The sequence below is a fragment of the Dermatophagoides farinae genome, chromosome 7 (genome assembly GCF_024713945.1).
Source record: "Dermatophagoides farinae isolate YC_2012a chromosome 7, ASM2471394v1, whole genome shotgun sequence".
In the NCBI taxonomy this organism is placed as follows: Eukaryota; Metazoa; Arthropoda; class Arachnida; order Sarcoptiformes; family Pyroglyphidae; genus Dermatophagoides; species Dermatophagoides farinae.
This window is the reverse complement of record NC_134683.1, coordinates 1,927,575-1,952,729: the sequence shown is the minus strand read 5'-3', so window position 1 is coordinate 1,952,729 and position 25,155 is coordinate 1,927,575. Positions and strand designations below refer to the sequence as shown.

The 25,155-nt window shown below is 28.9% G+C and overlaps 1 protein-coding gene across 2 annotated transcripts in view; it reads right to left on the bottom strand.

Annotated features, from left to right (window-relative positions):
• LOC124496825 (uncharacterized) overlaps positions 1-25,155 on the bottom strand; it is a 44,717-nt gene that overhangs the window by 14,472 nt on the left and 5,090 nt on the right. The window contains exons 2-5 of one of the 2 annotated variants that reach the window (XM_075732850.1): positions 22,729-22,874; positions 14,315-15,913; positions 13,927-14,250; positions 13,103-13,852 (exon numbers count right to left, since the gene is read on the bottom strand). In XM_075732850.1, the coding sequence (XP_075588965.1) occupies positions 13,103-13,852; positions 13,927-14,250; positions 14,315-14,455 (1,215 nt within the window). In that variant the 5' untranslated portion in view covers positions 14,456-15,913; positions 22,729-22,874. Of the gene's footprint in view, positions 1-13,102; positions 13,853-13,926; positions 14,251-14,314; positions 15,914-17,721; positions 17,968-22,728; positions 22,875-25,155 lie in introns of those variants that run through there. The other variant, XM_075732851.1, reaches the window with a different exon arrangement.

The following is a 25,155-nucleotide window of genomic DNA, read 5'->3' as shown; positions in this document are numbered from 1 at the left end:
TCTTCTATAATCACACAAATTACTAATAACAATTATATCACACCTTTGATCGGATTATCGGAACAGGAACCAAAAAAAAAAAACATGATCATCATAATCAATGAAAAATGGTGCCGTTTATTTTCCATCGTTTGGTTTTGTGTTTTATTTAAGGACAATAGTTTTTGGTTGAACATTTCATTTCAATACTGAATCATTGTTATGAGAAAATGACCAATACAATCGAATCGGTTTTTCTTTAAACAATCAGATACGATCCGATCCGATCCGATTATCATCATCAAATCATTATCGAAACATCATTATATACCTATAATGAATTGATTGGTTGTATAATGGATCATATATTAGTAAATCTAATGGATTGCATGTGTGTGTGTGTCCAAGAACACGTGTTTTATTACAACAACAATGCTCGTACATCTGAAACTGAATCCTACATACATAAATCCATGAATTAATGATAGATTATAATGATAGGAAATATTTTTCAATGCAATTTTTTGAACAACAGAATGATTGAATCTCAAGGGATCCACCAACAACCAAGTTATGGCCGAAACATCAAAATGATGATGATGATGATAATGATATAGGCTGAAAAAAAATGATAATTCAAAACATTCGAATATATTCTCATCTGATATTGAATTGAATCAATGAAAAAAAAAAAATTTTTTTTATTTATAAATGTTAAATGGACCGTAACAGATTCACATTATGCCAATATACAGCCATAGCCAGAGCATATGTCAACCATTTGGATCAAAAATTGAACATTGAAAATAACGAGAAAAAGAAAAGAGAACAGATGACCTCAAACTTTGCAACAACAACAACAAAAACAACAACAACAGCAACGAAAAAAAACTTGTCTCTTTTTTATTGCTGATGAAAAATCCTACCACAATGAATATCGAATTCGATGACAGATCAAGAATCGAGAGAAAAAATTCAATGATGCGAAACGATATTGCCAACAAACATTATCATCATCATCATCATCGTCATCATGTTGTGACTGGATTTTATGTTGAAATGATAAATATCTGTGGCAAAAACAAAAAAATTTGTTACAATTTGTCATCGACGTTTCAAAACGGAACGATATCAATCAAGATAATATCTTTGTTTTTTTTTTTTTTTTTTTTTTTTTTTTTTGATTCAAGTTTCAATTCAATGTCATTTTTTTTAAAGAGAAAAACAAGAAAATTAATACAAAACGGATTGTTTTCTTTTTGTATGATAAATGAATTTTTTCTATTTGAATGATAATGAATAAGAGAGAAATAAAACAAAAGTTTTTTTGTTATGGTCAAAAAGTGATTGGCCATTAATGAACACAACAGAATGTTGTGTCACTTTGGATCCATTTTATTGTTATGTCATCTGCAGTATCAAATGACAAAAAATCACCAATGATGATGATGATATAGATAATCGAAAACGTGATTATCATAAATGATAATAATTCATAATAATAATAATAATGGAACCAGAATAAACTTAAGTCCATAAAATTGATCATCACCATTTTTTTTTTTGAATTTCAGCTATGGTCATGTCGTCATAATCATGACCACATATAAGTAACCAAACTAAACATAAAAAATGATAATTATAGTAAAGGTGTCACGCCATGGCGCCTCTAGTAGTAGTAGTAGTAGTTTGTGAATAAGGTTAAAAATAACAATGGAAGTGAACAAATCAGTGAAGCGAACCAGAACCTTTGACCTTTTTTGATAATAAAAATGTTTTTGTGTGTTTGTGTTTGCACCTAATGATAATGATTATGATGATGATGATGATGATGATCAAAGTAATGACCGAATTGAATGACTTGAAACAATTCAGTCAAAGTTCAATGAATGGAAAATGGATAGAGAAAAAAAAGATGAACGGTAAAATTAACGGTGGTCAAAGGTTAAATAAATACAATCACAAACATAGTTACGTCATTTATGAAAAGAGGAAAAAAGATAAAAACAATGGATATATGACTTGTGTTCGATTCTGCAATATAACAATCTATGAATGACTTACCAGCTAACGAAAAAAAAACTAATATGAATTTTTGACTGATGTTGTTGTTGTTGGATCGCATATCGATGTTAAGAAGATTAATTTTATGTTTTGTTTTGTTTCCGGAACTTTGGTGATTATCATCATCATCATCATCATCATGGTGATGATGATGATGAAACGGTGGTCGTAAAATTGTTCAAAGAAATGCTGCAGTGTAGGTTCGAAATTTTTTTGAGATCAAAAAAATAGCCTCGAAAAATATTGGGAATCAAATTTCGAGAATCAAAATGTCCATTTTTTGGGTGGATAATTTTTCCCGTATTTGCAATAATACACACACGAATACACACGTAAACTAAATCAGAATTGAAATGGACAATCGATTTTTATATGAATTTTTTTTTCGAGACTAAGTAAAGGGAGAATTGCATCAAAGTGGAAATTGGAAACTCTGCTTGCTGTTGGTGACAAATGATTCGAATGATTATTTTGTTTTCTGAAATTGTAAAGCATCTGTCCGGTTTTATCTGGATGGTCACATTTCACATCGAACAATCGGTACCCTCCATTCGTTCATGATCACAAAAAGAGGTCATAGACAGTCCACACACACACACGCGGGGTCACACGCACAAAATGCACGTGTTTTGTTCGTTCATTCAACAGAAGAAGAAGAAAAAAATTTTATCGGACAGATGGTCGGTCATTCGATTTACTGGCCGTTCCAAATCTCTAAAGATTGTGATGTGAATTAAACCATGAGTAGAGTAGGCAGAAAATAATTTTTTTTGGTGGTGATGGTGGTGCATCCGATTTCATAATTTTATTTACAAAATCGATCGAAAGATAAACATGAATATATGGTGTGTAAAATGATTGAACGAACCAATAGAAAACAAAACAAGAATTCACATATCAGGATTCATCATTGAGAACCCAAATATAAACCGGTGATAAATAAATTTTTTCAATAGAATCAAATTTCACATCATTGCAGCAACAACAACAAAAAAACACAGAATTTTTTTTATAATTATTCAGAAACATAATGAATATACTAAATAATGATATAATACAGAGAGAGGGAAATGCATTCGATGATGACGACTGACGACAGTCGACTAGTTGGATTCATAGGTTTTTTTTTGTTTTTGTTATTCCATGCAAAAGGGGCTCTCATTTTTCTATCAATATGAACAAGTTGTAGCAACAGAAAAAAAAACGTAATTCAAATGAGAATACGATGGTAGAAGCATTTTTTAAAGACAAACATTGACGCCATATATACACATATATAGCCAAGGTAAATTTATTTTCTCTCTCCCACACACACACACATGCACACACAGTGATGATTGCAAAAAAAGCATGGCCAGGTAGATTGTAAATGTTAACTAAAGAGATTGAGAGAACAACAGAAAAAAAGCCACGGCTTTCTTCATCGTTTTTTTTGTCAATGTAAAAATGCAAGAGTTAAAGAGAAATCCAGGTGGAGGTGTTGGTTGGTGGTGGTGGTGGTGGTGGTTGGTAATGGTGGCCTACTAATTTTTGTTGATATAAGAGAAAAAAAATTTTGAAATTCAATCGATACAATTTGATCCGATTTGATTTTTGTTTTCTCTCTCTCTTGATTCGATTTCTATTTGATCAATTGATCTATCGATTTTTTTTGTATTTGATAATGGATTTGTTGTTTAATACGATCTGATAAAACCATCAATCAATCAATCAATCAAAATTGTGCTTAATCTTATTTATATGATGATGATGATGATAATGAATGTTTTTATGGGTAATAATGTCACTTGGATTGGATTTTTTTTTCTTTGGAAATAAATTTATCGATAACAGAATCTATGGATATAAATCAAACAAAATATATCGAACCATATGGTCAATATATAATATACACACTTGCACACACATACACATTACAGAGAAAATATTGATAGGTGACAATGCAAATATTGAAAAGTATGTTAATCGAATGAGATCAAATGTGTGTGTGGGAGTGCAAACAAAAACAAAATTCTGAATGACACATGCACACACACACACAAATGATTACCATCGCAACTATAGTCAATTCTTATGGATTTCAAAATTTCAAATGAAATTCTTTATAAATGAAATAGAGGCGAAAAAATGTCATTATGAAGCTATCATCATGAATGATGAAAGTTTTTTTTCTGTGAAAAAGAATTAAATCGATATAAATTCGTCACATAAATAGGAAAAAAAGAGAGTTGAAATTGCAATAATTGATTCGATCACGATAAGATATATATATATGTGAAACATTATCATGAAAATATGGAAAAATTTCCTAGTTAACTAGACATTATTATAAATGTTCCGGGATATGTTAATGGTTACTTCAATATGGATTTTTTTTTTCATCTCCATTTTGTTCATCCGAAAGACAAACAGAAAAAGATAGTCCAGATTCAACAAACAAAACATTGAAATTTTGAAATGATTCATAGATTCAAATTTCGTGAAAAATAAAAAATCATATATTGGCCATTGAAGAATATAATGGCCACATTCGTTATGGATCATTATATGATGATCATCATCATAATTTTGATTGACAGACAACAACAACAACCAACGACTGACAAGCGAAAAAAAAACAACAACACAAATCATGCAATGATGGTATAAAGCAAGCAAGCAAGAAGAAAAAAAAGAAACCAAAGCATCAATAACCATCAACAGGAACAACAACGATGAATTATATAGGAAGACTGAATGGATGAATGAACCATAATGATCTTTTGGATCATCATCATCAAGTGGATATGGCTGATTTTTTTTTTTTTTAATAGTCGATCATCTTGTATTATAACAACCAAATAGATTGGAATTTTTTTTTTCATTCATTTTAAAATGGATTTCACATTCGTTTTGATAAAACTTGTATATGCCTATACAACGAATCAAACGAAATGTAACCGATTGATGTTTGTTGTTGTTGTTGTTTATATTCGACAGACCGAACAACAACAACAACAACAACAACAACAATGAAAATGGATTTTCCTATTTAAATAAAAAAGAAAAATTTCATAAATCTTTTTTAGCGAACAACAAACGAAAAAAAACTGTAATATTATGACGAATGATGTCTGTGGATGAGATTATGATTGAATGGTTTGGATTTGTGGTATGTGATTTTTTTTTCTCATTCCAACTTTTCATGAAAATGAGAATGAAAAAAAAAACAACCGTGGTTGATGATTGATGCACGCAATCGAAATCAACAACAACAACAAGGGAAAAAATGAAACTATTCTAAAAAAAAGTAATTCAATCCATAGTGGATCAAAGAGAAAAAAAACCCACATCGATTTCCATTTATTTTGGATCATAATGATGATGATGATGATGAAAATGAAAGACAACCATCATCAGAACTATATGGAATGATGTAATGATTTATGGAAATCATTGTTTTGTGTGCAAAAATATATCAAACGTCGCGTTATGGTAGAAACAGAAACGTTTTTTTTTTTTTTTGCTAATAAATCCTAAATTTTTTTTTTCGTTTTGAATTTAAACTTTTTTTTTAGGAGATTGCTGCTTAATATAATATATCATTATTATTAAAAAGGAAATATATTTCATTATGAAGCAAAAATTAATTCTAATCGTATCCATGATAATGTACGTTTGTTATTATTCGATCAAAATTGAGAAAAGAAAAAAATATTGAATATTGATAAATGGGCAAATTGAGATGAAGGCAAGGATCGAGGAAGAAACAAAAAAATTGACTATGATGATAATGATCGATCCAATTCAAATTGATCACTGTCTACAGACAATGAACGATATTGGTGAAAAATGATAATTTTTTTTAACGTGAAAAAATTTTTTTTTTTCGAGTTAATTTACCTCACCAAAAAAAAATGCATTTTTTTAACAGTTGAGAGAAAAAAAAATCATTCATTCATTATCATTAGCTTTCTTTATTTTTACTGCTCATAACACGTGATATTACTACAATGCATCACGCCTCGAACAAAAGAGGTCAAGCATCAAAAACAACTACAACAACAACAACAACAACAACAACAATGAATTATGGAACACACAATATTCATTATGAATAGATGTATTAAAATATAAATAAAAAAAATTGAATAATTGAATTCAATGGCCAATGGCCAATCATCGTCATGACCATCATCAAATAAGCCATTATCATCACACGTATTTATGCAGATGATGATGATGATGATGACAAAATAAAAACTAAACAATCTAGGCCAACAAACATTTTTCTATCATCTGTTTACAAACGTCTATTTTCCATTTCGATGAATGGCTAATTGATTATCGTTATGACCGTTGAATGATGATGGTGGTGGTGGTGGTGATGGTGGTGGATGCCACAAAACCACAAACAAAAGTACAAATAGCTCAAAAAAAATCAAATCATTATCATCAACATTTACAATGAAGAAATCAATCAAAATCAATTCGATGGCAATTGATTGAATTGATTTTTTTTTCTTCTTCATGTTTGATTGCTCCAGGTGTGTATATGAAACACATATAGGAAAGCAAGAAAGATGTGTTTTAAGATTTATGGATGAACAACATTAATGTTCCGTGTTAGCCAAACAACAACAACAACAATTTTCAATGACCATCATCATCATAATCATATGTCTATTGGCCAGATTTTATATGATTCAATTTGTTGTGTTCAAAATGGATCAATTTTGAACTAATAGGTTCTGATCATCACTATCTCATGTTTTTTTTCCTGCTAAAATATAATGGATCCAAAATGATGTAATTTATATATTTAAAAAAAAATCTGCCATAAGCATTCAATTGAATTGAATGATCAAATCGGACAGATGATGAAAATCTATTTTGGCTTTTTTTTCTCCTCATCCTCTACACAACAATTACTTGACCAAAGGTGATCAAATCATTTAGAATTGAATCCAAAAATCCAACATCAACATTTGTAACAACCACACAAACCAACGAGCAAAAAAAAAAAAAAAGTAAATTTGTTAAATATGATATGATGTTTGACAAATTACGACAAACGTGAATGAAAATTGAATCGTAATTAGTAACCATCAATAAAAATAAAACAACATTAGATTAGATTAGATAGATGGATAGATAAAAGATTTATCATCATGATACGATTTGTATCATTTTTTGTTTCAAAGGTAGTAAAAATAGTCGCTTGTAAAGTGGTTATAGCCATTTTTCTTCACCATCGTTATCAACAACATCATCCGCGACGTCGTCGTCGTCGTCGTTGTTGTTGTTGTTGTTGTTGTTGTTCCAATGATCATTGAATATAAAATTTTTTTTAGGTCAGATAATCAACAACAACAATATTAAATGAAAAATGAAAACAACCAACTGATAATACAATTGGCCAGCACCGATTATGGCCAAACACCGACACAAAACATTGAAGATTTTTTTTTGTGTGTGTGTACCACAAAAAAAAAATCCTTGGATTTTCTTTGAAAAGCAAAAAAAAAAAGAAAATTTCAAATTTTTAAAAATAAAATAAATCCGTTAGAGCGGCACACACACAACAACAACAACAACAACAACAACAAAACGAAAACGAAATGAAAATTGAATTTTCAAAATGAACAGAGAAAAAAAATGGTAAAAATTGACCATGTCAACCATTACATTCATCTAAGCGTTTAGTTTACAAAAAAATAAAGATAAAGATAAATCTCATTTATAATCATCATCATCAACATCATTTGGAACAAAGAAAGATGTTTCGAAATTGAATTTTGGTGACAATTTCAATTATCTTCATCAACATCGTCTTTCAATGATTTAAAGAGATAAATCCAATGATGATGATGATGAAAAAAAACCTGAAAAATTAAAGGATTGAAACAACAACAACAACAACAACAACAATAAAATTTTTTATTATTATTATCATCATTGTTCACCCACTTTATTTTCTATATTTGAATACAAATCTATCTTTCTGTCATTATTATTATTATTATTATGGAGTCGAAAAAAACCGAGCCAAGCAAAAAAAAAATCGATCGAAAAATGAAAGAAAAACTTAATCTCCAGGCAGGTTCCGTTCGGTGGTTTTTTTTTCCCAATTTTCATTTGATAGCCAAACAATCAATAAGAAAAAAAAGATCCGAATCATCAAGTATTAATAATATCGGGCGACCGGCCATACAAAGCCATTATTAGATTTTTTTTTTGTCGGCTTCGGGTTCACACTGTGTGTGTGTGTTTTGTATATGGAAATTTTTTTTCTGATCGTAAAAATTTTTATTCCAATTTCACCCAATCAATCAAATTCTATTTTTGGAATTGAATCAATGACTTTTTTTTTCGTTTTTAAATTTTCAATCAATAAATTGACATCATCATCATCATCACTATATGGATATATCAATTAATGCAATCAATGATCATTTTGAAAAAAATAAAATGATAATGAATCAATCAATTTGGACAGAGTGAGGAGAAAAAAAATGGATAATTAGATCATTGAATCATTTTGGAGTTTAAGGTGCATGAACGCCAACAACGACAACAACCACAATCAAATGGTTATCATCAAATAAATAAAGTAATCAAATTTGTCCATAAGTTATCTATGGATTAACTTTTAATGGATCTATAACAACAACAACAACAACAAAAAAATCGTTGAACAATAACAAACAAAATGATAAGCAATGATGATGATTACTACCGTTGACAACATCATACAATATATTGTCAACAGTAAATTGAAAACGAAATAAAAATCAAGACTTCCTGGAACACAAAAATTGTTTGCCGCTAATGGTTGTTTTTGGTTGTCATTATAAATGAAATGCAAACAAACAAACAAACAAAAAAAGATACCATTTGTTTGCTAGTGTCCATTCATTCAATTGAAAAATAATGAAATGAAATTCCGGTTCTTTCATTTTGTCATCAGTTTCGTTTTTTTTTACATTTCATTGATTTGATTTCAACAGGTCGTTGATGAATGATATACTTACATACAAACACACACACATACACATCACATATACATCACATGATCATATATCAACAGTGGAAATTGTTTTTTGTTTTTTGGCAAAAACAAAAAATATTTTCAGGTATTTCATCCTTGAACTGGCGAAAAAAAAATTCAACTTTAACCTGAAAATAAGAGTAAGGTCAAAGTTCACGATGATGATACAAAAAAAATATATATATCTCGTTTCATTCATTGGCCATTGGTGATGACTTTTGATTTGTTTATCCAAAAGACAGCTGCTGCTTATGTATGCTGTTATGAATGGAATAAATTTTCTCATTCATTTCTTGATTCACATATGTGTGTGTGTGTTAGCTAATTGAATAAGTTTGTATGGTCATTTTTTTGTCGTTGAAGTAAACATCATGATGTTTTTTTTTCTGTAGAAAAAAAATCATTAAAAAAACAGTGAAGATTTTTGGCGCCTATATGTCCATTTATGTACATTCATAAACTGATCAAAATGTTCATTTTATTTTGATGAAATATTGCTCAACAACAACAACAAGGAAGAAAATCAGATTTCTAGACAACAACAACAAAATATAAATTGTTAATGAATTCATGCTAAAAAAAAATGGCAAATAGTGCGGTTAAAGGTCACGGCATTTTTCTTTTTCTCTATGTTACTGATTCCAAGCAACCGACAAGATAAAATACGTCTGATAATGGTTTTCAATGGTTACTGGGAACAATAACAGAAACAAAAAACGATCGATAACTTTGCAAAAAATATAGCAAAATTCTTTTAAGAGAAAAAAAAATCCATAGGGTGTAACATCGATATGATGATGATGGTCATAATGAATGTTCCTTGTAATGAATAACCGTCAATCGATTAATAGCCACCAAATGAAATGAAATGAATGAAGGGTAAGAAATTTTTGATATTCAAAAGAACTAAAAATATGAAAACTATGAAATATGTGCATCGATGAAGATGATGATGATGATAAGAAAAAAAATAATGGAAAAAGATATTCATGATGAATATAAAGTAATGAATGCTCATGGCAAGAAGAAATAAAAAAAAGAAAAAAAAGGCCAGATGTATTCAAAGGTTTTTTTCCGTTCTCTCTCTCTCTCTCTCTCTTGTTTCTTTATTAACAATAATATAATGACCGAAAAACAAAACAATGACCGAAACAAATTGAAACATTTCCTGGTTTTTTTTCTTCATTTGTTCATCATGTTTGTTCAATAAGTAAATGTGTGTTTGGTTCAATTTTTTTTTATCATTTTTCCACCAATGAACATGATTTTGAGGAAATGTGTGTGTGTGTGTGTGTGTGCGCGCGCCACGTGTTTGACAATTTGATTTTTTTTTCAAAATATAAAAAGATGATGATGTAATTGACAAAAAAAAAACATCACATCACATTTAAATCAGATTTTCAAATTGAATATCAAACACACACACATACACAGAGACACTTATTGAAAAACATCATACATATAGAAAGATTATTATGTACACGAGCATGAAAAATAAATGAATAGATCAAACCGTAAACGATAAATGGATTATTAATAATAAAAAAAAAATTGTGAAAACAAAAATCATCATCATCATCATAAATTGAACGATGATTTCAATGATGATCAAACAACACTGGAAAAAAAACCACTAACAGCAGCAGCTTGTTATATGACAGCTATATATAGTGGAGATCAATGTCACTATGTATTGCCATTGTTTCATAATTGTGATCACAGTGAATCACTATATACTAACTTGAAACACAAGAAAGAACGATAAAATGAAACAAAAGAAATTTTAGTAGAAAAAAAACTTGAAACTTGAAAAATGTTAATGATAATGATGTGAAATAGAATGGAAAATTTTCTTGTATGGCCAGAATTATATATGAACACAAGATTTTGAACAATAATGATGATGATGATGATGATGATATAATTGCGTGTGTGTGTAACCCTTTCTAAAGTTCAAACATACAATCATGGTGGCCATCATCTTCAAAATGGTATAATGGTATTCATCAAAAAGTAAAAAAGTAATTCGCATAATGTAATTCAGAAGAAGATAGAAATATTTGAGAATCAAAAAAATTCATCATCATTGATAATGATGTGTTTTATTCTCTTTTGGTAGAGCTTGAAAGGATTGTGTGCCTCATATACAACAACAAATAATATCATTTTGCCATTCAATCGAAGGTCAAATATACTATAAACTATAGCCAGGTAGGTGGTAGCCAAACAATGATGATGATGGCAAGTTTGTTGCAGGTAATTGGATGTTATATACTTTTTTTATGATTATAATGTTAATCATTTCATGCAATTTGGTTTTTTTTAACTCTTCACAGTCTACACACACACACACATACAGAATTCCATTCAAAGTTGCATAATTGAAAATTTTTTTCCCCCGATTAATAATGGCTTAAAAGCTTGAAATCAAAAACTTGATTAATACTCGATTGAATTTATTATTCTTCAATAGATTGATTGATTGATTTTGAATTTTTATTGGAACTAAATCATGAATGTATATCTTTACATCTCTTTCTTCATTAATTTTGGCATATGTAACGATTTTGTTTCAACATTTATAAAATGGCTACTGTGTGTGTGTGTGTGTGTAAAGTGTTTGTCTGGTTTTTTTTTCATATAGACATTATTATTGTTATTATTATGATAAATCGAATGCAAAATTTATATGTGAATAAAAAAAAAAAAAATTCAAGGTAAACAAGTTTTCGTTTCAATTCGAGAATATATTAAATGTTCATCATCATCATTATCAGTGTTCCATTCGTTTTTTTTTCGATTATGATTGGATACACACACACACATACCACTCATAGAAATAGACTTTTTTTTTGAAGAAAAAAAAATTGAATGAGAAAAAAAAACGACACGATTAAAAACAATGATGATGATTAATTCTATTGAAGTGAAGAGAAAAAAATTTTCGACCTTGTCTCAAAATCATCATCATTTGGTTGTGCAAAATGAGCTAGACAATTGTATTTTAGACAGTTTTTTTTTCTGTCTTCAACACATTTGTAGTTTTTTTTTTTTTTTTTTGATACATTCATTAATGATGAAATAAAACATCAATCAACAGGTGGGTATAGACGGAAATAACACTTAACCAATTCAATAGTTGAAAATTGTCACATGATAATATGATCAATTTCGATTTTGATGTTGACAAAAAAAAATTCAAAAACATTTTCTAACGATGAAAAATATCTCAACTATTAAAATCATGAAATATAAATGACTAGCGCCATCTATAAATGTAGAAATAAACCAATAGAACATTATGCTGACACTAGATGGCGAGTGTAGTATCAAAAAAAAATTTATGGATATTTATTATGATGATAACAATGTAAATGGGCCAAAATCAATGACAAATAAAAAAAAAATTGAGAACATTGATCTATTTTTTTTCTTATTTTCATCCATCAACAACAACAACAACAATTAATGAGATCATGGAATTTGGCACGATTCTTTGGAATTCTATTCTATTCTTTTACGAATCATGATGATAATAATCGGAAAAAATGAACAAGAATTGATATGGCTAGATGAAACAAATAAGGAAAATCAACTTTTAAAATACTGTAATAATGGTTAAAAATTAATGGAATGTGGTGGGGGCGTTGAATTGCAATTATTGAATGCAGAAAAAAAACTAGAATAAATTATTGCAACTAAAAATAGAGATCAACACAATTTAAAAACAATGATCACTAATTGTTTTCTAATGATGAATCTTTCAAGCATCCGCTGATTTTTTGTTGTTGAAAACTTTTAATTGCTCTGAATGAAATGTCATTATCATCAAAAAAAAAAACCAAGAAAAAATAGAGCAAGACATAAAACAAGGCAAAGAATTTTTTTTCCTAATTATCACCGAAATTCAGTCATAACAAACATTATCAACTTTTTTGCGACCCAAAAAAACCTTTTGGAACGAATATTATTGCTTGCATATTCAATTGAAAATAAAAAGTTTCATTTATTTTTATTTTTGACACCTACTTCATGACGAGCCAAAATGACACTCCAATCGGCACCGATCGTTTCCGGTAGCAAACATAAATTCGTTTTAGACATTGACATTTGAAATGATGATGTTGATGTAATTGTTATCGATGGCTCATCAATTATTTTTATTTTACTTGAATCTAGTGATTCATGATGATGATGATCCCCATTTGGCTGTTTCTGACTATTGTTATTGATCACTTGATCGGCCATTGAATGTATAGTGGTCGATATCGGTTTCATTGACATCATTAATTCTTCAGCTTCATCATCATCAACTAGATCTTCATCGATGATAACTTGTTGTTGTTGTTGTTGTTGCGTGCAACAGGTTTTATCACTTTGTGATTTATCATTAGATAATAATCGATGATGATGATGATGATCAATAGAATCATCTGAATTGACTATCAATGTACGATCCAAATCAATTTGGACATTATTATTATTATTATTATTCAAAATATCACCATGTGTTTTTTGATAATTATCATTTTCATGATCAGATTCATCAAAATCATCATCACTTTCATCATCATCATCATCATCAGATTCATTGGCATCATGAGCAATTTTGGCACAATAACAAACTGAATCCAATTGATTTTCAATATAATCAAGCCATTCAATAAATTCGGCTACTAATGCTTTGGCAGTATACGATGTTGGACTTGTTGTTGTATTAATCGTCATTGATTCATTATTATTCGTTGTGTTTGAATTTAATGATGAAAATTCTTCATCCTATAGATTCGAAAAGAAAAACAGAAAACAAAATTTAGATTGTAACACAAAACAAAAACAATTCAATTAATTACTGATTGGCAATATTTTAGCGAAAAATCTTCTTCAAGCGAAAGACCAAGACCACTACTTGCAGCTGATGATGGTGAACGCATTGAAGTAAAATCATTCGATTGTTGTTGTTGTTGTTGTTGTATATGATGATCACAATGATTATTATTGGCAGACATTTGTAAATGTAATTGTTGTTGTTGGCAATTTGTTAATGAATTTAATTTCAAACACGATGATGATGATGATGATGAAGAAAGCTCTGATTGTTGATAATCTAGTGTTGATGAACTAGATATCTGATGATGATGATGATGATGATTATAACTGTTTTCCTCTAATGCTTCCTATTTAAAAAAAATGACAAAAATGTAAATAACAATTATACAAACAGAAATTTATCATAAATACCTGACATGTGGTTATCAGATCCATATCTTTCATCAGATATTCATAATCATCATTGACAAACGATGATGATGATGGTGATTGTTGTTGTTGCTGTTGTTTCATCATTGTCGATGATAATGGTGATGCAATGATTGTCTTCATGATTATGAGGATTGGTTGATTCGAAATAAATATGTAAAATGGAAACAAAAATCGATTTTCGTCGATAATAAATACAATTAATAAATACTGGTAAAATGAATTATGATTTGGCCGTAATTTTATAATGGTAATCGATCATTGATGAAGTGTTAAAAAAAAAATGGGAATGATGATGATCTGTGCGTGTTGAATTCGGAAACACAAATTATTTTAAAAGAAAAAAGATATCAAATATGATTCATGATGATGATGATGATGATGATGATGGCAGTGATTGCAATCTGAATTTTCGTAAATGACAACAACGACTACAATGAATTTTATTCATAATAAGATCATGATGATGATGATGATGATGAATCAAAGATCAGAAAACAACAGAATTTCTTTTTTCTTTCAATAGAATCGAAAAAGTTAAAATTTCATCTTCCGTTGTCTCGTGTTTGTTGATGATGATGATGATGATGTTAATCTACTGAACGAATGAATCTTGATGACGATTATTGTTGTTGTTGTTTGTCGTTGACTTTTATTCGGATTTTAACTTAACGGGATTTTTTCTTTCTTTTTTTTCGTTCTTTCTCTTTGACGGGAGAAAAACGAGAAAAAAAAATTTCCGTTTTTTTAGACCGATGACAGACGAAAAAATTTTTTTTTTGTTTTTATCTTCTTGATAGAATATACAATGATGTTAATTGTGGTAGAGGTATTGTGGTGTTTGTGGTTATAATTTGTCTGTGGTATTAGTAATAGTAATAGTAGTAGTAGTGGTGGTGATGATGATGATGATGATAATTAGTTTGACGACAACAAGATTAAAAAGGTGCATCAATTATAAATTAAATGATAATAATGATGATGATCATCACGAAGATATGGAAAAACACCTATACAGGAAAATATCCCGTTCTTTTGTTGTTGTTGTTATTGCTGATGTCGTTGTTGATGTTGTGGTTGTTGTTGTTGTTGTTGAAAAAATGGATAAATTATCCGGAATATACGGAAAAAATTTTTTTTTCATTTAAAATAAATGACGATATAACCAACCCACCATACACACACACACACACACACACACACACGCAAACCGGAAAACCAAAAAAAAAAAAACTGGCGGTATTTGATGATTATATTTTTTTCTGGCTATTTTTTTGCAAAAAAAAAAAAATTAGCAGAAAATAAATCAACACTTGGATGATGTAAAAAAAAATTTGATTAAAACACTAAATCTTCAATAATAGCGTGTGTTCATAAATGCAGTAATAACGACAATTCTTTCAATTATTCTTCCGGTTAATGGTAATTATTTATTCATCATTCTTCTTCTTCTTCTTGTTGTAGTTGGACACAAAAAATATTCATCCGATTTAAAATGGTGGTGACAACTTACAAACGGCGGAAATTGTTGATCCAGAAGAGAGAAAAAAAACGTTGATGATTACCGGAGACAGAAGAAAACTATGAAAAAAAAATGGAAAAACAAACCAAAATTAGAAAAAAATTATAAATTAAATGAAAAATTTTTGAACAAAAAAAAAAAAAAAAAAAAAAAAAACATTTGAAACACACGAACACCACCACTCTGTACAACATCGATGTTGTGTTTAAATGATGATGATGATGATGATGATAAAAATGGAACCATAACGGATGTACACAGTGAATAGAAATTAAAACAAAAATCCAACACCATTAATGTGTTTTTTTTATATATATTTAAAATTCAAAACAAAGCAAACAAAAAAAATCTTAATGGTTGCTGTTCCATCAATTTGCAAATGGATAATGTTGAAAGCTTTTTGTTGTTGCTGCTGATGCTGCTGCTGTTGAAAGCTTGTTGATTTTTCGCTTGTTGCTGCTGATGGATGGATGGATGGATGGATGAATGAATCGAACAATCTGTCTATCTGAATGTCCAACATTTTCACTTTTTTTTGAAAAAAAATTCCATACAGAAAACAAATGTTTTCAAAAATTTTTTTTTTTGAATTCTAAAAACATTGAAACAAAGCAAAATACTCAACATGTGGTGCTCTCATTTGAACGACAGAACAACATCCCCAAAATGCAACAACAGCAACAACAACACAAATGGATCAATCGGTTTGATTGATTGATTGATCGATCGATGGATTCGATGACAAACGAATCGAACGTAGGCCAATTCGATCAATTTGATTCAAAAAAAAAAAAAACAACAAGAACAAAACAAAACAAAACAAAAAAGATCATCAAGATTTGATGTTTATTTATGGGAATGATGATTAATAAATAAAAAAAGAAAAAAAAATGAAACGAAGGAAATTCAACGAGGCGTTTGATTTTCGTTTTCCTCTCTATCTTTCTCTCGATATACATATCGAACGATCAATGATCGAATAATGTTTTGTTTTCGATGATAACACCTTGAAAAAATGGCAGATTTTTCAAAAAAAAAAAAAATTTGGATTTCATTTTTTTTCTCTTAATTATCATCATCATTATCAATTGTCAATAAATCGTGTGTACAATAATAATATGAAATAATACACACAGGACACGCAACCACTGGGATCAACGTGTTGTGTATATATTATTGACCACAATGCCAATATTTGATTGAGAATCAGATTAATTATTTGAATTTTCTAACGTTTTAAGTTTTGCGTTATAAATCTGAATTCAAAATAGGTTGATCACCACCACCACCACCAATCGACAAAACAATTATTTTGTTTTTTGTTTTTTCTTATCTGCTTCTTCTCCATTTTCATCGTTATCATCATCATCATCATCATCATCGTCGTCATTATTTTATCATCATCAAATAACAATAGTGGTGTCGAGAGAAAAAAACCACAGAAAACTATTTTCAATAACAATAAGAATTATGTGTGTTTTTTGTTGTTGTTGTTGTTGGAACGTGTTGGAACACCTGGCACCTTGTGCACAAGTGTGTGTGTGTGTGTGTGGGTCACAATCGTGTTCGCCAATGAATTAACAAGTTATCGACCGATGATGATGATGACAATGGAACAAAACACTGAAAGACACTTGACAAACAAAAAAAACGAAAAAAAAACACTAGAAACACAAAATTCACATCGATCAATCGATAAAAATTTTTTTTTCATCAAAAGTTTAGATTCGATATTTTTGTTGTTGTTTTTTCGTCTAGTTATTTTTCTTTTTCTTTTTTTTTTTGTTTGATAATAATCAAAGTGAATTTATGAACAAACGAACGAACGAAAAAAAAACGAAAACGAAATTTACATAAATAAACTTACGTAATAAACAACAACAAAAAAAAACGACATGATGATGATATGATGGTTATGTTGTGCCAACAATTCATGATCAAATGGCGTATTCCACCAATTATAAAAAAAAACGAAAACGCATTATTGACCCCTTTTTTCTACTTATTCAATAACACTGTATGGTGTGTGTGTGTGTGGAACGTAAATGTTTTATAATGGAACGTGTTTATGGATTTTCACAAAAAAAACTTGTGAAAAATCTTGTCGATGATGATGATGATGATGATTTCATTTGAAATATTTGAAAACAAACTCACTGTCACTCTTTTTTTTATATTTTATTTTTACACATTCATTCATTCATTCAATCAATTGTGTTTCATGTTTGACAATAAAATCAATAAATTTTGACAATGAATAAGAGAAAAAAAAAGATTAAAATCAAACGAAATCGGATCACACATAAATTCAATATCATCATCATCATCATCTTCTTAAATGATCTTAGGATGTAAATCAAAGTGCAAAGTGAAAAGTGAAACAAAAAGGAAAATTTATTCGTTCATTTTGTTTTGTTTTTTTTTGTTATCTTTGCTTTCGTTATAAATAAATAAATAAATATGAAAAGTCATTGTAGTTGTTGTTGATGTTTACAAGAAAAAAAAAGTAAATCGTAGTAAAAAAAAAGAACAAATGCCGATTGAATGCAGTTCCGAATGAAGATTATGATGATGGAATCACCACCAACACCACCATCATCATCATCGCCATCACAAGGATTCTATATTTAGAATTATCATTGAATTTGTGTGAAAGTAATTTTTTTTTTTGCTGTTGTCTTCTGAAGCTTTCTAAACACACACACACACACACACATGCTGTAATTGAATTTCAATGAAACATTCGACAAAACCAAAAAACAAAAACAAAAAACCCCGATTGAATAAATGAGTCCAGTGAACTTCATGACCAAAACATGAATGATACACAAACACATGTGTGTGTTTGTAACATGTGTGTGTGTGTGTTTGTGTGTGAAAACATGGCTAAAATTTTTTTTTTTTTTTTAAGAAAAAAAAACTAAACCATCAAATTCGAATATATGGTCCAAGTATAAAATCACGATCATTATGGAATTTCAATGACTCGTTTTTTGTTGTTGTTGTTCTTGCTGTTCGGTCATCGTTGTTAAGATTTCTGATATTTATTTTTTTTTGTTCTATTTCGTTAATCGTGTGGTTTCTGTTTTCATTCATAATTTTTCCAATAATCCACTCACACACACACACACACACACACACACACACACACACACACGCAACCACTCTTTTTTGGAGATTATTTCAAACAAATCTCTATTTCTGTAGCCATTTTCATCATTTTATATGTTTATATATAATATAATATAAATTCAAAGGTCGCCCAAACAATATTGGTGCAGTAGTAACTAAATGACCGTTATGGAAATTTGCATATGGCCACTTTTTATATGCTGTTGTTGATGATAATTTAAATCCCACCTAAAACAAATGTCATCATCATCATCATCATATATAAAAATGACGAGTGAAATTCAAAAAATTGACATTATGACCAAATTTAGACAAACAACATCTGACATGACAACCATTTTGGTGAATGGAAAAAAAAGAATGACGATGATAATATAATAATTATTCTTTGGAGATTTTAAGGAGATTAAGTGAACAATTAGTATAAAAAAAAACACAGATCTCATTAGATATTCATATTCAGCAAAAAAAAAAAAAAAACAAAAAAAAACAAAACAACAATGTATCAAAGCAAAAAAAAAAAATTTTGACGAAATCAAATTTAGTCCAGCTATTATACAATGGAGAATCTGGTATTATTTCAATGATGATGATGATGATGACAGGTTTTTATCAATTTTTTATACTTGTAATGTGAATTTTGTAATTAATGAATGATTTTTATCATCATCATCATCATTCAGTTTAATCAGACAACATTACAAACAAACAAACAAAAAAAAACTGTAAAATTCAATTCATCATCATTATCAAATATCATTGTCATCGTCATTAGAAATAATGTGTTTGAAATGAAATGACAATGATGAATATTTAAAAAGAAATGTTCAAAGATAGCAACAGAACCAGCAGCAGCAGCAGCAGGAATAGAATAGTCACGCGTGAAAAAGTGGTAAGATAATCACATTTTTATATATATTGAAAAAAACAGAAAATCTTTACATTTTTCAAATTGAGATCATTGCCATCATATATATGTCTTTGGCCTCGTCGTCGTCGTCGTTCAACAAACGGAATGATCTGTTGATCATCATCATGTTGTGAACAACAACAACAACAAGTTAAATCTGCCATATTGTACATATACAACAGACACAGACACAGACACAAACAGCAGAGATTGACCATCCAGATGATGAACTCAAGATAGTGAAATATTTTACTGGGGAAAAAAAAGCATTTGTTTTTCATTTGTTAAAATGGAAAAAAATTTCTCAACCACCAATGACAATGATAAACAGGACAGAAAAAATTCATATTGATGATTGAATCGTAATTATAAAAACAAAAAAACAAAAAAAAATTCCTAATGTTAATGACACTGGATGCATTTCCTTGTTTTTCTTCAATCACTTGATAAATATCTCTAGAGGGTATCCAACTTTTTTCTACTACCACCATAAAACTTCCGGATTTGATTAAAATACCAGCAACAAAAACAACAACAAAAAATTTTTCAAATATGTCCAAAACTAACCAATATTCAGTATTCAAAGTGATTAGATAATTTCAATCTAATTATCATTCAACCACTATTTACGTCATTTGAAAGCTGTAAAACGGGAAAAAAACCACCACCACCACCACAACAACAACAACAACAACAGTGAAAAACAATTTGAAATCCAAGTAGCAAGCCAGATAAATAATCAACAAGAAACAAAAAAAAATCTCCATCGGTTTTTTTTGGTGAAAGTAGGAGTAGGCGATCCATCCAACCATCCATTCATCATCAACCATCATTAATGATAATCATCATCATCATTATGTAATAAAATAAATAATGACGATATATACAAATATCAGGTGATCCATATATTTGAAGAAGAAAAAAAAATCTGATTATTAAACATCAAGATTGAGATCTAAATATTCAAAAAACAAACAAACAACAAACGAAAATGTTCGAGAAAAACGTTTTTTTTTATTCATCTGTGGATACGAAACAAAACCACAAACACCAACATGATCGAATTTCAGCTTAAAAGAAAGTATTAAGAACGAAAGAGAGAGAGAAAAAAATTTATGCAAATGATTTTGATGTTATCATTATGCATGTTTACTTTTTCTTTTTTTTTTGTTTTACTGGAAAAAACAGAACCAAAAACACATTTTGTTTGTCTGTCTGTCTGTTTGTTGTCTCATATCATTATTATTATTTTTCAATAGACAACAACAACAAAAAAAAAAAAAAAAAAAATGGGTTCGGTCTGGTTATTTTAAATGAAACTGGACAAACAAACGGGACAAGATAGAAAAAAAAACCTCACCGGACAAATGAGGAAAAAAAAATTTTTTTTTTCCCTGTTGACCAACCAATGATGCAAATGAAAAATTAAAAAAAAAACAAAAATACATATGACTGATAAGTTTGCCAACGAAAAATTATTTCCATGTTCAAATAAATCGGACCTACACACACACACACACACACACACACACACATTATCGATAATCTCAATCAAATATCAGGATAAAATGAAAATTTTATTCATCATCATCATCATCATCATTCAATTTAAAAGCCTAAAGTTTTCATCATGTGTGTGTAATACACACTGTGTATATGTCATCAACAACAAGTGGTGGTGTCACAAAAACCGCCACCAAAAAAAAAACAAACTCGACTTTTGTCTATTTCTTTGTTTATTTGATCGGTGTCAATCGGAACAAATAAATACTGGTGCAAATATCCAAAAAAAAAAAAAAAAAAAAGATTGACACCGAGAGTTAAATATACAAAACAAGTGTCAAAATTTTTCAAATAAACCAAAAGTGACATGTGTATCTTATATGATAACGAAAGTTTTTTTCGGATTCGCTTTCATCATCAAAAAAATGATGATGATGATGATGATGATAGCGGACAAAAAATCTACAACTAGAACTACCTAAATCTAAAATCACACAATTTTCGTTTTCTTTTGGTGGTGGTAAATGTAATACTTGCTAAATAATAAAACATCATTTTCATCATCGTGATCCTAATTTTACCACCGACAAATCCAAATCATTTCACATGAAAATAATTCAATTCTCTTATACATTCATGTGTTGTTTATTTATCTATTTATTTACAGCAAAAAAAAAAAAAAAAAATACTTGTCACATAAAAAGAGAGAAATGATTACATTCAGATTATTATACTGTCCACTATTTTATCCTGTCATAACACATCTATTACATTTGTTGTTGTTGCTTTGACAAAATATAAGAAAAAAAATTGAAACTGAAAAAAATGGTCAAAACCAAAACCAAAAAAAACGATGCTCATGTGATGATCATAATCATCACTTGAAATGGTAAATGAAATAGAGAAATAAAAAAAAAATTTCCAATTTTTATCCACTAACTCACCACTCTCTTGTTATCATAGTATATTAAATGTTTGTCTTTGACTTATTTACGACTTTTTATTATTATTATTATTATATATTCGGATAAATATTCCAAGTGGAAAAAAAGATAAGCCAGCCAGAAAAAAATGAAACAAATCTTTTGATGACCAGAAAATCCTAAAGAATGACCATATGATGAAACCAGTGAATGAAAAAAAAACCACAACAACAAGAACAACAAGAGTTTTTAAATATTTTTCAAAGAAATGAATATAAATAAAGATTCATCATAAGAAGATTATGTCTGTGTGTGTGTGAAATGTGATATATTTTGATAATAGAATGATAATAATTTTACCGATTATCTCACTGATTGGATATAGAAAATCTGAAATAAAACATACCGAAAAATTGAATACGACGATTCCAATTGTTGTTTTTTTTGTTTATAATCGGTCAATACAAATTGATCTTTAGATTGATGATGATTACATCAATGATAGATTTTTTGTTTGTTTGCCAAATGTAGACACGCCATGATGATTTGAACCTGTTTAGCGAATATGCAAAGAAAAAAAAAGAATAAATAAAGTTAGCTACACAACAACAACAACAACAACAAAAAAACGTGGTCACATTCTCACGTGATCACCATCACATGTGTTAACACTGTGAGGTTATTACTTGAATTTAATTTACACACACACAAACGCATAACAGGTGGTTTATGAATTGTCGGAATTAATTTTTCATTGGAAAAATTGTCAAACATAATGATAGAGTTGTCTTTTTTTTGTAATATTGCCGCAATATCGATAACAACAACAACAACAACAACAACCTGCCAATTCAATATCAATACATAGATAATTTTTTTTTTATTTTTCATTTTTGATTGATTGATAATCGATTTTAGTGAGAACAAAAAAAAATTTGACATGAGAAATTACTTGAATTTCAATCCTTTTTACATGAAGCGAAAAAAAAAAAAAATTTCATTATCCAACAACATTTATGATGATGATGATAATGAATATCTTGTTCAATAATGGTCATGATCATCAATACAAATATCGGGGATGAAAAAAATAATGTCAAATCATCATTGTCGTACGAGAGAGAGAGAAAGAGAAGTTTAATGATCAAAATAAAAAAAAACAACAAAACGTGGCCATAACAAAGACAATTATTTCAATGATGGTAAAAAAAATGGATAATGAACATCCGGAAGACGACGACGACGACAACAAATTGAGAGCAAAACAATTAACAAAAAAAAAACAAAAATTTCCGCAGTTTTGATTGTGATTTTGTTGTTCTTCCATTGACTATGATCAGTTTTCTTCTTTTTTTTCTGGTCCATGTTTAATGTTATCGATATGAAAACAACAATGGACCAAATGGATACCTTGGCCTATGGCTGAACAATGTCCATCGAATTTTTTTCGTGGTTGAAATGATGACCGAATTTGTCACATTTCATTAAAATGAGAGTGCTAAATTTCATTTTACATTCACAATGATCAATTCATGGCATACTATTTATGGAAAAGAAAAAGTGAACAAATTAATGATGTTGATGATAACTAAAATGAACAACATCAACATCATCGTCGATGGCAAAAAAAAAAATACAAAATTATCACCATCGGATATTGAAAGGAAACCCAAAAAAAAAAAAACAAAAACGCCTTGATAATGAAAATTTGAACAACGAACATATAACATACACATTCACATTCACATTCGAATATTGGTTGATCGATTGTAAAAGAGAGAAAGATAATTTCTTTTTTTTTTTGGTTGATTGATATAACCATCATGACTATACTTGTCATCATCATCATCAACCATGGACCGGTTTCTTTTTTTTCATTCATTTATCCACATTTGGAAATTGCACAAAAAAACCAGAAAATTGCACTTGAAAAAAAAACTTTTTTTTTAGAATTTGAAAACAAGCAAAACAAAAAAAAAAAACAAAATGGCTGCAAAATTGTAAATCCACTGTCAATGGTTGATTTCAATTTATTTGATTTTATTTTTTCAATCATGATTCAAGTTAGCCAGCTAACAAAAAAAATGACCTTTTTGTGTGTGTGTGTATGGTTATCACAATCCATTAATTTATCAAGAAAATTATCAATCGAATAAACTGATTGTCCATTTTTTTTGAATATCGAATATTTTGTACTATTGTTCCGAAATTCGTTTCTAATCAATAAATGTGATCAAAAAAAAGAGTTGACCTACAGACTATGAAAACAACAACAACAACAAAATTTTTGATCAAAACAAAACATACACACACATACAGTAGCCATTTATAATTGACCAACAACAACAACAACAACAAAAAAAATCGACGACGATTCTATCGAATGTTTATCATTCATAATGATGATGATGATGATGTTGATAATGGGTTCAATGTTTGTTATGATCATTATCATTCTTTCGTCATTATTTTGTATTTGACCAAATATAATGAAAAACGTGATTGACTGATGGTGTGCATGTGCGTGTGTGTGTGTGTCCAGAAGCTATGAGTTTTTTTTTCTGGTATATAAATACAACACAGCAATAGATTTTTTTTTTGGCGAATCTAATGTTTACAATCAAATTGTTTTTATTTTTATCATTCATTCGATTCGATTGTTTTTGATGATATCGATATAGAAAACAAGGATTTTAAAGATGAGATAAGGATCAAGATGTACTAGAGATTAGACGCATACACACACACACACACACACACGGAGGTCAATGATGTAAAGTGTGGTGAATAAATTGATTTTAAAATTTATCGATTCAATTGAATTGAATATTTT